Raw genomic sequence first — 16,718 nt, forward strand, 5'->3', positions numbered from 1 at the left:
ATAACTTCTCACTCTAGGATTTTACACTCTAGATAACACCAGATAACTATTTCTATCTAGATATAGATAGTGCAATACTATTTCTAACAGCAACACCCATACCATGTAGCCAAAACCCTTGTTGATCATAATCCTTCATGAACTTGAAGATTTCTTTCAGGTCACCCCTGCACCGTCTCAACTCTAGTAAATAAAAGCACCAACTTCGCAAGTCTCTCTAATGACCCTCCATCCTTGGAAACATCACAGTGAATCAATACAGTCTTTTTCCATTGTTTTAAATCCTTCTTGTGATGGGGTGCCTAAAATTGTACTCAATATTTCAAATGCAACCTAAGATCTTGTTCAGATTCAATATTACATCATTGCTGTTGTATTCTATGTCTCTAGGTACAAAACCAATGATTTTGTTTGCCTTTTCTAAGGCATCTACTTGCACTGTCACCTTTAATGATGTGTACCTCAACTCCAAGATCCCTCTGATCCTCTACTCCATTTATATTACTTACTGCATATTATGCTCCTAACTTCCAAAATGTATTACTTCATATTTCAGAATTGCACCTGCCATATATCTGCCTATCCTGCGAGCCAATCAATGTCCTTCCAGTCTTTTGCAATCTTTATCACAACTTTCAATCCTTCCTCCAAATTTGGGGTCCGAATTCCAGTATTTTTCTCTGAATTCCTAAATCCAGATTATTTATGCTCCTGTGAAGCACCTTGGGACGTTTTACTACGTTAAAAGGCACTATATACAGCTTACTTTATATAGCAAGTATAAATAACCCCAACATGGACCCTGAGGGATACCACTCATTACATTTTCCAGTCTAAGTTCATTTTACTCTTAATTTTTTCTTTCTGCCCTTTAACCATTTCTATTCATGAGTATACAATCCTCTTAACTGTGTGTGCTGATATTTTTGGCATAAGTCTCATATGTGGCACCTTATGAGATGTTTTTTAAAAATACACTTCAGCCACATCTACTACATTTCCTGTATCTATCTTCCATTTTTAATTACTTCTATAAGGTTGGCCAAGCACAACCTGCCTTCTAAAAATTGGTGTTTATTGGCCCAAAAATAGCTCATGTTCCTCCAAGTGCTTGGTAATTTCACATAGGAAGCATCCTTTATTATTGGCTCTAGTAGTTTACTAAATGAAGAAAGACTAACTGGCCTATAATTTCCTGACTGATCCCCATCTTTTTAGAAGAAATGAAGCACATTTGCCACTTTCCAGTCTTCTGGCACAATTGTGCTTTCTACAGAATTTGTAAATTATAGCCAGTCTCTATTTCTTCCCAAGCTTCCCTCAGGATCCTTAGATGTAAACCATCAGGTCCTGGCGAATTGCCCACCCCCCCTAAACCAGCAAAAGTTTAGTTACTCTAAATGTGAGTACCTCTGGTTTAGTTAGTGGGTGGGTTGGGTACATAGGGTTGCATCCATACAATGTAAACTCTGTTCTCCCAATGCCAATGGAGTGCATCTACACATTCATAATACGCTGAATGTTACACAATCAACTATTAGAAGTCGATATTAAATCAGCATGCTTGAGTAGGTCACCAGTCTGCTTGTATACTAACAAGTTCTTCAAATTCAGGAGGAACACCTTTCAGAGGCTGTTCAAATGCATCACATGACTACACAACCCCATCAGATCACATGGTCCTAGTGTTCTTATACATAAGGTGCCAGATAGTCTCAAGTATACTCAACAATTGGGTTGCAGTAGTTACATTTGGGTTTTTAACAGCATGTTTACTCAGCTGTTCATCCAAGCTGTCCACTTCCACATTGAATCCCAGAGTAATTCATTAACATCCTTTTCTTATGTTCCTTTCCACCACAGTGGTGTGGTGATGTTTGTTCAATTGTGAAGAACTTGCATTACTTTGTGGAATGGGAAGTCTGCTGTCACAGTAAACTTATTTGATCTACGCTTGCTGATGCCTGCTCAATATCCATGACTTTTCCCTGTCTAGTTAATCCAATTAGCGATATTGTAACTTATTCTAAATACCTAGTTTCCAGACCGATTCACGTGCTGACTTCTCACATTTGGTTTTGATATCATAGTATGGTATGGCACAGGAGCAGGCCATTCCACCCATCATGCCTGTGACAGCTCTATGAAAGAGCTACCAATTAGTCCCACTCCCCTGCTCTTTCCCCATAGCCCTATAAATTTTTCCCCTTCAAATATTTATCCAATTCCCTTTTGAAAGTTACTACTGAATCTGCTTCCACCAAATTTTCAGGCAGTGCATTCCAGATCATTACAACTCACTGCGTAAAAAAACGTTTCTCACATTGCCTCTGGTTCTTTTGCCAATCACCTTAAATCTGTGTCCTCTGGTTACCGACCCTTCCACCACTGGAAACAGTTTCTCCTTATTTACTCTGTCAAAACAGTTCATAATTTTGAAACACCTCTATCAAATCTCCTCTTAACCTTCTCCGAGAACAATCTCAGCTTCTCCAGTCTCTCCACATAACTGAAGTCCTTCATCCCTGATACCATTCTAGTAAATCTCTTCTGCACCCTCTCCAAGGCCTTGATATATTTCCTAAAGTGTGGTGCCCAGAATTGAACACAATACTCCAGCTGAGGCCTAATCAGTGTTTTATAAACGTTTAGTATAACCTCCTTGCTTTTGTACTCTATACCTCTATTAATTAAAGCCAAGGATCCCATATGCTTTTTTTTAAAAAAAGCCTTCTCAACTTGTCCTGCCACTTTCAAAGATTTGTGTATGTGCATCCCCAGGTCTCTCTGTTCCTGCCCTCCCTTTAAAATTGTATCATTTAATTTATATTGCCTCTCCTCATTCTTCCTACCAAAATGCATCACTTCACACTTCTCTGCATTAAATTTCATCTGCCACATGTCTGATCATTTCACCAGTCTGTCTATGTCCTCTTGAAGTCTGTTACTATCCTCCACATTGTGTACTACATTTCCGAGTTTAATGTCATCTGTAAACTTTGAAACTATACCCTGTATACCCAAGTCCAGTTCATTATTAAATATCAAAAAAAGCAGTGGTCCTAATACCGACCCTGGGGAACACCACTGTATACTTCCCTCCAGTCTGAAAAACAACCGTTCACCACTACTCTCTGCTTTCTGTCCCCTACCCAATTTTGTATCCACGCCGACACTGTCCCTTTAATCCCATGGGCTTTAATTTTGCTAACAAGTCTATTATGTGGTTCTTTATTAAATGCGTTTTGAAAGTCCATATACACATCAACCGCACTACCCTCACCAAAAAGAACTCAATCAAGTTAGTTAATCCGTGCTGACTTTCATTTATTAGCCCCTACTTTTCCAAGTGCCAATTAATTTTGTCCCAGATTATTATCCACTGTGTCTTTCCATCCGCCTTTGTTTGCATGCTTGTATTACCCATTGGTACGCAACCCCACTTCTTTGCCATCAACTCTGACTTATAGGGCCAACCAGTTCAATCCCATTCCCCATAGACTTTATTTACTTCATGCAACCACTAGCTCACAATCCTGACATTCTTTGCAGGAGCACTGAAATCCATAATTGGACTTTTAGAATGGGAAGTCAATTAAATTACTCAAGTTTAGAGTCAAATCAGAAGAGATCAAAAATTACACTATGAGCCAAGACAAAACCCTCCTTAGAAGCACACAAGAATAGTACGGTTAAACTATAGTTTACCACCAGTTTCTTCCCACTGGGTGGCGCTGTACTGGGCCTCTGGGCTAAAACACGCAACAAAGTTTTAGTAGAGATTAAAAATCTGCAAATCCTAGAAATCTCACTTCTGATTTTAAACCTGATGCAATGGGTTCTGGTAAACGTCTACCAAAAACAATAACCTACCTTTTCTCATCACAGATGCCAACAAACCTGGTGTATTTCTAGTACTTTGCCTTTTTATTAGTGCCTTAATATGGGCTCGAGACCACTTGGTGGTGCTATGCCAAAACAAAGCTGAAACATGAATCAATTTCTGCACTACTACTCAATGGCTTACAAGAATATAATTTATTTCAATACAGAAAGCTGGCACTGACTTTAGTCGCTGGGTGTAGATATCAATTAGCAGATCGTCAATCTTCAAATTAGACCCCAAAAATAAGAGTGGGAAAAAAAAAGAGGCAGAAAATCTCAGCAGGTGAATTAGAAAAAACCTGTGCTTTTATTGCAACCAATTCTGGTGCATGCCAGTCCAAGCCACTACGAAAAAAATAAATCTGCTCCTGTCCCTGTTTTTAGGACATTACTCGATTGCACCATTACACAAGGATAGTCACTGCAGAATGGTTCTGGATATATAAAATGCAAATAACAAACAGACCATTCAAACCAGGCCAGGTTGATGACTGAGTCAGCCAGGTCAGTGTCAATGAGATGAGGTGTTTCTTGCAATTTTAAAAAAGTTTGATTTTGAAATTTTTTTTGTTGTCCTGTTATACACACTTCAAAGCTTTATTTCATCCATCAGCTGGAAGGTACAAGTATAAATAAACGTGATAATCCAGAGTTTGTTCTGTACCCTTCAGTCCTTTACAAAACTTTAATGGGGATTCACTGTTCAAGACTCGGGACCTTAAACCCACACTGAATCAATGAAAATATTGTATGCTCAAAGGCCGTTAAATCACTGTTCATTATTGATGTCTGTAACCAGTTCAACTGAAGCAAGTTGGGCACAACACCAACACAGCCATAAGCCAAGCTGAACTCCAGTAATACCTGTAGTAATTGATAAAATAAGCAGACCAAATTAATAACCAGCTGTCCCAATGCCATCAGGAATGACGAGTAAATGCAGTAGTGACATGCCATGGTAGTGACAGCTGCCAGATGGTCAACACACGGTCCACTCCATCAGGTGGACACTGATGGATGAGGCTTGAATTGCCGATTAGTGTGAGAATAATACGGCTACCACAAGAAAACTGTGCCAATACAATGAGAGAGTGCTTCCATCTAAGCAGTCATTACTCACAAACCTTCATTTTAAGAACGCCATTCAATTAAAAAAGGAACACCTTTAAAGCTATATGTAGACAGTACACAGCCAAACGTGAGATGCAACTGTCTGGCAGTCACACATGCATTCAGAATACCGATGACAATGTCCAAACAGTTTCTTGAACATGTGTACACAGAAACAAACAGTGATATATATATATATATATATATATATATATATATATATATATACACACCAATACAAAGATCAGACTGTGAAATAGAAGAGATGAGAAAAAATGCTTTTTTGCTAATAGCATTCTGTTGGCTGTAGCAAGGACAGACTAACTCCTTCGCATTTATAGTTCCACATAACCTAGACAGTTATCCAGATTGTAGGGCAAAGGTGAGAAGATGCAATTGTTTCATGCCTATCTGTTGACTGATACATGCAGTTGCATTTCAAAGACCGAGCAATACTAATAGACTTCACTTCCATCAGATTGCATTTGATGAGAACAGGGACAATGGACCAACTCATCTATCAGTTCGCGTTTCAGTGCTTCTATTATCTCCTAAGAAAAAGACTAACGGGCAATGTACTTATCAACAGGATACACTATATTATTACTCTCCTCTTCCTCCTGGAGTTGGTCCGCTACATTTCGCACCCACTGTCAAAAACTACAATGCTACTTGGATTGCCAATTCAAACAACTTCAGGCAACATTGACAGTTTCTGACATTGCACTTTCAACCATTTATTCTGAAAACTCAATTAGATGAACATTCAGTGCATCAATCATCAAAATAATCTTACATATCTCAGATGTCTTGTGGCATTGCTCACTGAGTTGGAATACATACTATTTTATAACAGGGGCATTATCAACAATGAGGAAGGTGTTACAAGAACGAAGTGTGCCACAGGAGGTGCCTCTATACACAAGACCCAATACATTACTAGCACCCCTGCCATGGTTCACAATGAGTCAGAAGATATACTAAAGTAACATCTGAAGACTGAGAGAACATAGGAACAGGAGTAGGCCATCTAGCCCCTCGAGTAAGTGAGACACTTATATTATAAATATTGCACTTCCTATCACACACACATACGTGTGGTTAAGGCCAGCAACAGGCTTTTCAAGTATAGATTGTGTAAACTGGAGCAGTGTCAGAGTGGAACAGGCACAGCTGGCAATGGGGTGGGAGAAAGTGGGGCCTGAGGCTCGAAGAGGAAGATTTAGTTTTTCTTAACTTTTTAAAATGAAGAGCAAAGCAGGCTGCTGGGAACAGGACTTGTGGTCCAAGGTGGCCAAGAACATTTAAAAAAATTGCTAGGACCTGAGCTGGATAGATTGATTTTTTTTAAAAATGCGAGATAGTTTAAGAAAGTTAATTGAGCACATACGATTGATAACAAATAACTTGTATCTTTCGGTAGAAATGGGAGACGAAGGTGTAACAGTGTCAACCAGTGGCAGGAAGCCTGTTTACACCATGACAGGTGACCATTACAGTTTAAGTGTGACACTGTTAATGTGAGAATTCCCACTATAAATAGTAATTGATACATACACACACTTATATGGAAATACATATCCATGAGGGGGAAATGAAATACATTGCTGGGTTGTAGATGAAAACATAAAATTACAAAGGGATATTGATAGATTGGGTGAATGGGCAAAACTGCGGCAAATGGAATTCAATGTAGACAAATGTGAGGTCATCCATTTTGGATCAAAAAAGGATAGAACAGGGTACTTTCTAAATGGTAAAAAGTTAAAAACAGTGGATGTCCAAAGGGACCTAGGGGTTCAGGTACATAGATCATTGAAGTGTCATGAACAGGTGCAGAAAATAATCAAGAAGGCTAATGGAATGCTGGCCTTTATATCTAGAGGACTAGAGTACAAGGGGGCAGAAGTTATGCTGCAGCTATACAAAACCCTGGTTAGTCCGCACCTGGAGTACTGTGAGCAGTCTGGGCACCGCACCTTCGGAAGGACATATTGGCCTTGGAGGGAGTGCAGTGTAGGTTTACTAGAATGATACCTGGACTTCAAGGGTTAAGTTACAAGGAGAGATTACACAAATTGGGGTTGTACTCTCTGGAGTTTCAAAGGTCAAGGGGTGATCTGATCGAAGTTTAAGATATTAAGGGGAACGGATAGAGTGGATAGAAAGAAACTATTTCTGCTGTTTGGGGATTCTAGGAGTAGGGGGCAGTCTAAAAATTAGAGCCAGATCTTTGAGGAGCGAGATTAGAAAACATTTCTACACACAAAGGGTGGTAGAAGTTTGGAGCTCTCTTCCCCAAATGGCAATTGATACTAGCTCAATTGCTAAATTTAAATCTGAGATAGATAATATCTTTGATTGCCAAAAAGCTAAGGGATATGGGCCAAAGGCGGGTATATGGAGTTAGATCACAGATCGGCCGTGATCTTATCAAATGGCGGAGTAGGCACGAGGGGCTGAATGGCCTACTCCTGTTCCTATGTTCCTAATACATTTTGATACATTTCAAAAAGGCAATAATAATCCTAAAAACACATTCAGAAGTGAGGGTTACTCATCATCACTGAAGAGAAATGTATATGGCTCTTCAACTATATCTGCAGTCAAATAGCATAAACTGAAGCGATTAAGTTTCTACCATCTTTCACTGTTATAGCATAGAATTGTTAAGTGTGGAAACCCACACAGCATTCTAAAGGGAGAAAGCACAACTAAAAGGCAGATATTCTGTAGAAATAGTACTGCAGTGCTGGAAGGGTTAAGGACTGAACATCTTCAAGCAAATTGGTGCAATGCTGTTAGCCTACGGTTCTGAGTCAACCAATGTGTTTCAGAATGTGCATACTCCCAAAAGCACCACAAGAAAGCAATTATTGCAAAGCTGCAATTCACTACAAAGCAACCCATAACCTCCTGAATAAATAATAAGTTACGCAGAAAATCCTCCTTCCTCTTTTAGGGACAGTTCAATAATCAACACTTTTGAGAGGGGATAACTTAATCGGGGTTATGAAGTGAATTGATGGTTTGGGGTTTTATGTCCACAAGAGACTTTCCCCACAAAGCACAAAAGGAATTTATCCCAAATTGGAATCCTTAAAGAATCATTAGATCTAAACAAATAAAAAACACCTCTTTAAACATTCTTGATACAGATAAAGTACAATATCTCCTTATTGGAAAGTAGTTTCTGTACTGTCAATATCTGACAGGAACCATTCACATGGCAGCAAGAAGTTTCGGATTCAAATCCTCCACAATCCTGCAACAGCAGAATAACTAATGAGCTCTGTGGATATTGGGAACCCAGAGACAGCCACGCAAAATGAACACAGCAACAACTGAGTGTCAGGAAGAACATGCACTTTGGCAGTTGGGATTCACAGTTGAGAAGGCTGTACATAGTAATTAGAGTTGACTATACGCAGCAGAGTCTCTCAGAATTAAATAATACATCACGAATAGCGTGAAGGAATTCATAAATATGATTGTAGCTATATGTGGAGAGATTATTGAAAATTGAAGTAGAAACGTTTTAGCACAGGAGGCAGCCAGACATACTTGCCGTCACTGAATTTAGGCCCCTCTTGGAGGCCCAAATTTGCACAGCACCATTACACTGATTTCTCCTCACAGCCTTTAGTATTCTTCTTGTAATTATCCAGTGCCTTTTTTGAATGTTGTAACCAATTTGGCATTATCATTTGTGACAAACTTAAATGTACATTGAATAACTGTATGAAAAGTTTCTTTGATGTATTTAATGCTCACCTTGAGAGCATGGCCTCAATTTACTTACCAATGGAAATAATTTATGTTTACCATTTCTATTTCTGTAATCATTTTGATAACTATTAAATCTCCCCACCATCTTCTCAGTTCAAGTCACTCTATCCTTTCCTTGTATGCAAACTCCTCATTCCTGGTATTGTTTTGGTAAATCGATTATTACATACCTCCTATTATGAGGAACCCAAAATCCCACACAGTATTCCAGATGTGGTCTAACTAATTTTATAGAATTATCACATCCTGTTTTTGTATGCAATCTCTCGCTCTATATAAACTCTAAAACATTAATTTTCCTTCTTAATGGCTGCTTTCATCTGACCACCCACATGTATCTGCACACCTTTGCTGGTCGACCTAATAGAGAGATTTACCATTTAAAATATATTTTCATTCTTTATTCTTGGTCCTAAAATGTACAGCCTCAGTTTTGATTATTAAATTGCATTCTCCTAGCCTGCTTATATCCTCCTGTGGTTTCCTGCATTCTTCACAGCTGTTTGCTATTCCTCAGAGTTTGGCATCAAACTCTGATATCCACTCCTTTATGTGGAATTTCTGATCATATATGGAAAAAAAGTGGTCAACACCAATCCCTGGGTACCTCACTAACCATCACCTGTCGGTCTGAGAAACATGCATCTACTGAAACCATTTCAGCAGTCTCTAACCATACCATCTCTTTCCCTTTTATGCTATCGGCTCTTGCGTCTGATTGATATCAACCCATCCCCACTGGAAGCGCTTGCGTGGTCATCAGGCGAGAACAGGATCTGGCTCAGCTATGACGTCCCTGCAGTTGAATACTTGCCAAGACTCACTGTCTGCAGTGGTCACTTTGGCGAGGTATGAAGAACCGTATCTCAGCAAGAATGCCTTCAGGAGAAAAAGGGAGGCTAAGGTAAAATTAGTAAGGGGAAACAAAAATTTGTACATGGGGCTGACAGCAGCTCAGTTACTAAAAGCACAGTGTGGTGTGGTACTGAGACATGCAGATCAGGAGGATTCCAGGTTCAAGCCCGTCCGTGTAGTACTAATTAAATCGCAACTCGGACAGTGGTGGGGTTTTTATAATTGACCCCAGCAACAGCTGGGGGAGGGAAGCAGGAACTATACCTTGGGAAGTGTGTATTTTTGTAGACGATAAATAGAAACAGATGCTGCGGACAGGGTGAAAACAAAGAGCAGCTGGTTTCTAACTGCTGCGAACGCAACGGCAGCCCATTAGTGCCTGTAACAAACCTGCATAACTGCGACTGAGATCAGCTTGCTAACAAGTCTTTCTAACAAGTCTTTATAACACCCATTTCATGTCCCTTTGCTCAATCCCCCAGCTAGCCATTAATGTGACATGCTGTAGCTGCTTTCAGCTAGATGAAAAATGGGAGGAATTGAAGTATATCCTCCCAAAGTGCTATGAAAGCCAAGTTGTGGATTTTATATTTAACCTTCTGGAAATCCCAACAGGTGCAGGATGAAAAGAAAAGTTCTTATCTCATGCTTCCCTATAGTGATTCAAATTCCTTGGGAGGCTTCGCTCTCCTTCAAAGTGCACATAGTGTTTCAATCCCAAAGGAAATGCAGCCTGGGGTTCAGTGCTTGTACGGAGAAACTCCCAAGACTTCACCATGCAATTAGAATCTGGTGTGCTTTTTCTATGAGCACCAATCTCCATTTTGTGTACTATAAAAACAGACCTGTGCAATTGTTTCTTTCATTACATTTTTTTTTAAAAAGGATGCTGTGAGGAGGCTTGGTAAGCAATTGCAAAACACTGGCATGTCATTTAAAGCTATTTTAGGATGTAATTCACAAAGGCACACAAATAACAGGATCCACTGTAATCACAATGACTAAGTAAGTGTCATTACATGCATTAGGAACTTTGTAAATTGATGACCAAATCCAGCAGCCTGTGGTACTCTATTACAGACATCTTCCCACTGGCATGGCAACACGAGGGGACGTAGGGTTGCATTTTTCTGATCATATTAGGGACCGCTCCAATAATAAAAAGGGTCACTTAAAGCAAATCACTAGCCCTCTTATGTCCCCCATGACATAGCAGAAGAAAACACCAACTAATTGATGCAATCTCAAGTTATTTATAAAATAACCTGGCAAAGGAGTCACCAACTTTCCTTCCTCTGTTGATAATGGACAACAGACATGCATTAGATAACTTTCAAGGAGTTAGAGGAGTGAATGATTTCCAGCAAGATCACAATCTTCAATTCGACCTAAAAATATTCTTGGAATAGCATGCCAGTGAGCTGGACATCTGAAATAAGCTCTAAAGCAAACATATATGGTCAAAACTCAAGGGGCTCCTGGAACTGAGAATCTTGTAAAGTAGTCTCACCACCACTAATAAGATCAGACTCTAACTTCGATTTCCTCTCCTCCCATATTCCTATTATCAGCAACAAGACCAAACGCTGATTCCCTTTTCCCATTAACAGTAAATGAAAACTAGCTGACATTAGCTAGCAAGATTCTCCTTACATACTGACTGTACCTGCTGACCTCTCATCAGGGAGGCAATGACGTACTGCATGTACCAGATCATTCCCACCCCCCCCTCTATCCTAATAGAGACCTCAACATATTGTACCTACCTTGGATACCAGCAATTTCACACATTCTAAATGTCCCTCGTAGATTGCTGACAGAAGCGCTGTGAAACCATGTACATCTGGAGCCTGTGGATCAGAGAAACAGAAATATAGTTAACAGTTGGTTCTCTGATTAGTGCTTTAAGCAAGCAAAATTTCCCAAGACTGCACAAATCCAAGGAAATCTTTTTAATACAGCTTTTAAAACAAGGTTCGTTCTTGGATTGGTATTCACCAGGGATCCGCACTCAGCTTTTCACTGTATATATTAATAATTTGGATGATGGAATAGAGAGTTGTCCAAGTTTAGGAGTGAAGTCAGGAAGCACTGTTTCACACAAAGGGCAGTTGAAATATGGAACTTGCTCCCCCAAGACTGTGGATGTTGCGTCAATTGAAATTGAGATCGATAGATTTGTTAGAAAAGGGAATCAAAGGACGTGGAGAAAAGGCGGGTAAATGGAGTTGGGGTACAGATTATCTATAATCTAACAATGGCAGAACAGACTGGTAGGGTGAATGGCCTACTCCTGTTCCTATTAGCATTGAGTGTTTTGGTAACACAGGCTTCTGTCACTGTTTGAAATTACAAGATCAATGTATTCTAGCCCCCATTTGAGATTCAATTAGAGGATCTATAAAAATTAGATAAAGATGGTACAAGCACAGACTGCATTTAAAATTATTTCATTAATTTAGTAGTGAAATATTTAAGTTGACATGTAGATGAGTAATATGTAAAGGAAAATTCAATGGGTGGAGTGGGGGAAAAAAAAAGAGAAAAGGAATGATTTCCTTTACATTTACTCCTCTTCCAGAGTACATTTGACTATTGGGGTAGCATGCAGCTTATCTTCAAAGAGAGTTATTGGCTTTGGGGTTGGTATTAGACTGTACAATCTTCCACTTGTCTTTGGACCTTCTGAGAATTGCCCAATTTGGCACAGGTCTCGGTTGCATCTCTGATAAGGGGTATCCTGGTATTGGGAAGAGACTAGATTTCTGGCTACAGAATTATTTCTGCTTTTTGGCTAATGTTACATGGTATAATTTTCATTAAGTTAGAGATGAGCTAACGTTCAGCTATTTGAATACGGTATGTTTGCTCTATTTGATCTTTGCCCAATAAGCCTTTTTTGGTGTCTGGGAAACAGTACCAAATTCAAATTGAACAATATGACTGCCAATTGAAACAGGCTGTGTTAAGAAGTTGCTACCTTGGATTAGCATTCCACCTACCAAAACTTCAATCTAGGTTTAGAGCAAACCTTTTGAGACAGATTTTGCTGTCAAAGTAACGGTGAGGCTAATGGCACTCGCCGTTATTTATGCATAAATGGTACAGCAACTTCAGGTGAGGAGCTGAGGTGCAGTTAAACGCGAATAACCAAAAGTTGCTGTCTGAATTGCATCGCTCTGCCGTTAGCTTCGTGAAAATGGCATTTCACTCTGCCTCACCATTGACATGCATTCAATGTCATGAAGTTGTTGTATTTGCACGGTAGATACGAACTAAACCCACTACAGATATTTGGGGCTAGTAATTACAAGCATAAGTACCCTTTTAACAACGTGATATGTGTTAATGACTGACAATCAACCTCTGGCACCAAAAATTAACTATTACAAGCGTGGAGTCTCATTCCTTCAGATTTTGAATTTTTGGGGGAGATTTTAAAAATATCAAATTTTAAATTTCAAAATTATTTTTCTTACTGTCGCCCTTAATCCAATCTTTCCCTCTCTATTTCTCTTTCTGTACCTGATTTGACATTGAATTCATCCCTTTTGATTTACCCTCCTTCTCAGTCCATCTACTGTTTATTTCCCAATTCTTAAATCTAATTGGTTAAGGAGATACGCTGTTGGTTGTCCTGTTCAGTCAGGTCCCAGATGCCCTCTTTCCCTCGCTGCGCCATTATCAGCTTGCACTTTCAGCAACTTTGTGGGCAAAATTCTTTTGAGCTGAAGGGTGCAGGGGCAAAACTAACGGCAGACGCTGTTAGATGCCCTGCTACAGCAAAATCTGGTCCATCATATAATCTAATACCATGCCCAAAGTCAATAAACCCGAGGGCAAGTCACGTGCCACCCCTCTGTAAAGTAAGGTTGCCTGAAATCACATGATCTGCACTAACAAAATCAATGACTCATACAGGAATAAAATTCACCCAATACACTCTGTATCCAATAGAAAACTGGGGGGGGGGGGGGGGGGGGTATTTTCACCTGGCAGAAAATTGACAAGATCAGATTGGCCAATTTAATGAAACGTTGAAGTCAATGCAACGTAAAATTGGTCAGCGTTCGATTGGGCTGATCTGTTCCCATCAGTTTCCAGCCGGGTTGGTTAGGTTACTATGATCACCTAGGTTTCTTGGCCCCAGTGTTTGGAATCTCCCCCTCAGTTTTGTGCCTTCTGCAAAAGAATACAACAGTGTTTTAATCTATCACTCATCCTGCTTAAATGCCAAAACCACTGGAGCTGCCTTTCGGTAATTCAATCCACTTAAGTTTTGCTTAATCCAAAATTATTTTGTAATGCATCATATCTATGTTCTGGATCCTAGGTATGCCACTACTGTCACCAATGTTTATGTTCTTCATTGCGTATTCTTGAGATAAATCAGAACTGATTTCCAAGTTTAGTTAGCACCAAGTTAAGGCAGTTTTGACAGTTTGCTAAAAAACTTATCTGAAACGCAAGGCAAGGCATCAGAACTCCTATCAAAATGTAACAGCTCAAATCAGACAGACGCAAGGATGTCAAAGGAGAAGAAAAAAGTCTTGGTGGTGTGGGAGAGGGGGAAAGAGAAGAGGGCAAAAACAATTTGAAGTAGTTTGTTCAAAAGTACAAAAAATGTTCCACATATCCTCGTCATCACAAAGACCACTTACTTCCACCTCCGTAATATTGCCGTCTCCGCCCCTGCTGCTAAAACCCCCATCCATTCCAATACTCTCCTGCCTGGCCTCCCATCTTCCACCCTCCATAAACTTGAGTTCATCCAAAACTTTGCTGCCTGCATCCTTACTTGCACCAATTTCTGTTCATACATCACCCTTGTGTTCACTGACCTACACTGGCTCCCGGTCCACCAATACCTCAAATTTAAAATTCTCATCCGTGTGTTCAAATCCCTCCATGGCCTCGCCCCTCCCTATCTCTGTAACCTTCTCCAGCCTTACAACCCTCCGAGAACTCTGCGTTCCTCCAATTCTGGCTTCTTGTGCATTCCCACATCCTTTGCCCCACCATTGGTGGCCGTGCCTTCAGTCATCTAGGCCCCAAGGTGTAGGATTCCCTCCAGAAACCTCATCGCCTCTCCAACCCACTCTCTCCTCCTTTAAGACGCTCCTTGAAACCTACCTCTCTGACTATGCGTTTAGGACAGCTAACCAATGTTGCCTTCTTAAGCTTGGTGTCAATTTTTGTCTGATTATGCTCTTGAAGTGCCTTGGACATTTTACTACGTTAAAGGCGCTATATAAATGCAAGTTGTTGTTATTATTGAGTACGTAAAAAAAAAATTCAAAATATCTTGCTTGTCTAGTTCACATCTCTGACGCTAGGTCACGCCAGTAATATGAGCGACTGGCTGCAAAGCGCTCCAAAGTGGCTCCCTTGAATGCAATCAGGGCTGTCATTTCAAACCATGAGGGGCTCTGGTCTCATGCTTCATACTGCTATGCCATCTAACTCCCTGAAAACCTTCAAACATTTACTTCTGCCTGGGGCAGATTGCTCAAATAAGGTATATTAGCTACAAATTACAATTACACAACCCTATATCAAGCAGCAATTCTGCAGGTGACTGTCAAACACATGATTAACTATCCCTGAATTTGTAGTTGACTGGAGAATTGCATGAAATAAATGTTGAAAAATTTGAAAACTCTGATTACATGAACCATAACCTAAGAAGGCATGTTTCTTGGCAAACTGAGCATCTAATGTTCCACAATGCCTGATTAAAAGTACCCAATGTCATTATCCGTGTATCTTTCAGCTTTTCAGACAAATTACAATGATAATTCTGTACAGTTCTATGGACATATCCTGCACAAAAGGCACCATGAACTCTGAGAATTTTTGTGTTAAATTGGGAGGCATGAGAGTTCGCACCATTATCCACCCTCCTTCATTGTGGATGCTCTCAGTTGAGAGCCAGGTCAATAATCAGAAGAGTGAGCAAAAAGGTAGCCTCAGACAACTGCTACTGGAACAATAAAGGAATTGGATAAATACTTGAAGGGAAAAAATTTGCAGGGCTATGGGGAAAGAGTGGGAGAATAGGACTAATTGGATTGCTCTTACAAAGAGCCGGCATGGGCCTGACAGGCCGAATGGCCTCCTTCTATGCTGTAACCATTCTATGATTCTAATACTTTTGAGGAAGTTCCCCTACAGATCAAAGTTGTTTGAAATACATTTGTTGCTATAAGTGGGAAAAAAAGTGCATTTATGCCAGCAGCACATTTAGTGCCAAACAGCAGATACCCTGAAGGACAGGGTGCACATACCACAGAATCTAAGTTTACATCATGTTACCAACTTCAGTTGTTTCATAGTTACTGTTTTTATGACCCAGAGCAGTCCCCTTATGGGGTAAAGTGTATTATTTCTCCCCCAACTCCCCTGCAGCATAAAAAAAATCAGATTCTCTTCAGAATAGCAAGTTTAAAAAAAAAATCCTGTCACCAGCAACATCCAGATGAGTTCAAGGGGACTGGCTTGCAATGGTTAGACAGTGGATTTTCATTTCTGGAATCTAGGTTTAAATGCAGCCCAGACTTCTAGGGTAAAAATCCCCTCTCTGCTGGCTGCAAGAGTCTGGCATGAAATGAATGTGGGCAATCCTAAATCAATTTAATGGACACAATTAGATACTTCAGAGGTCACACAATAGATGTAGGCAATGGAAAAATGTTCATTGGTGCAGTAGGAGTGCTCATTATGATTAGGGCTGAGGTACATTGTTGGACAGAATAGTTGGAACTATACTCTGCATCTCTGTCATCCCCAACCTGGGAATGCTGGATGCCAACAATGGGTGCTTGAAACAAAAATGTGTCTGATTGCCCAGCATCAAAATCCCCACTGTAAGCACAAAAATTCACTTAAAAAAAAGTGGCACTTGTTACTCTGCTCCTTAGAGGAGAATACATGGGCTGGTGCCGGAGGACTAGAGATTGCAAATGTTACACCCCTGTTCAAAAAAGGGGAGAGGGATAAACCTTCAATTACAGGCCAGTCAGCCTAAGGTCGGTGGTGGGGGAACTCAGACAATAATCCGGGACAAAATTAATTGACAC

At 40.1% G+C, this 16,718-nt stretch overlaps 1 protein-coding gene across 1 annotated transcript in view; it reads right to left on the reverse strand.

The window, feature by feature from the left end:
• Window positions 1-16,718, reverse strand: part of mtpn (myotrophin) — a 104,426-nt gene that overhangs the window by 2,604 nt on the left and 85,104 nt on the right. Inside the window, exon 4 of the mRNA XM_067999138.1 lies at window positions 11,406-11,489. Coding sequence (XP_067855239.1) covers window positions 11,406-11,489 — 84 coding nt within the window. The remainder of the gene's footprint in view (window positions 1-11,405; window positions 11,490-16,718) is intronic.

The sequence above is a fragment of the Heptranchias perlo genome, chromosome 18 (assembly GCF_035084215.1).
Source record: "Heptranchias perlo isolate sHepPer1 chromosome 18, sHepPer1.hap1, whole genome shotgun sequence".
In the NCBI taxonomy this organism is placed as follows: Eukaryota; Metazoa; Chordata; class Chondrichthyes; order Hexanchiformes; family Hexanchidae; genus Heptranchias; species Heptranchias perlo.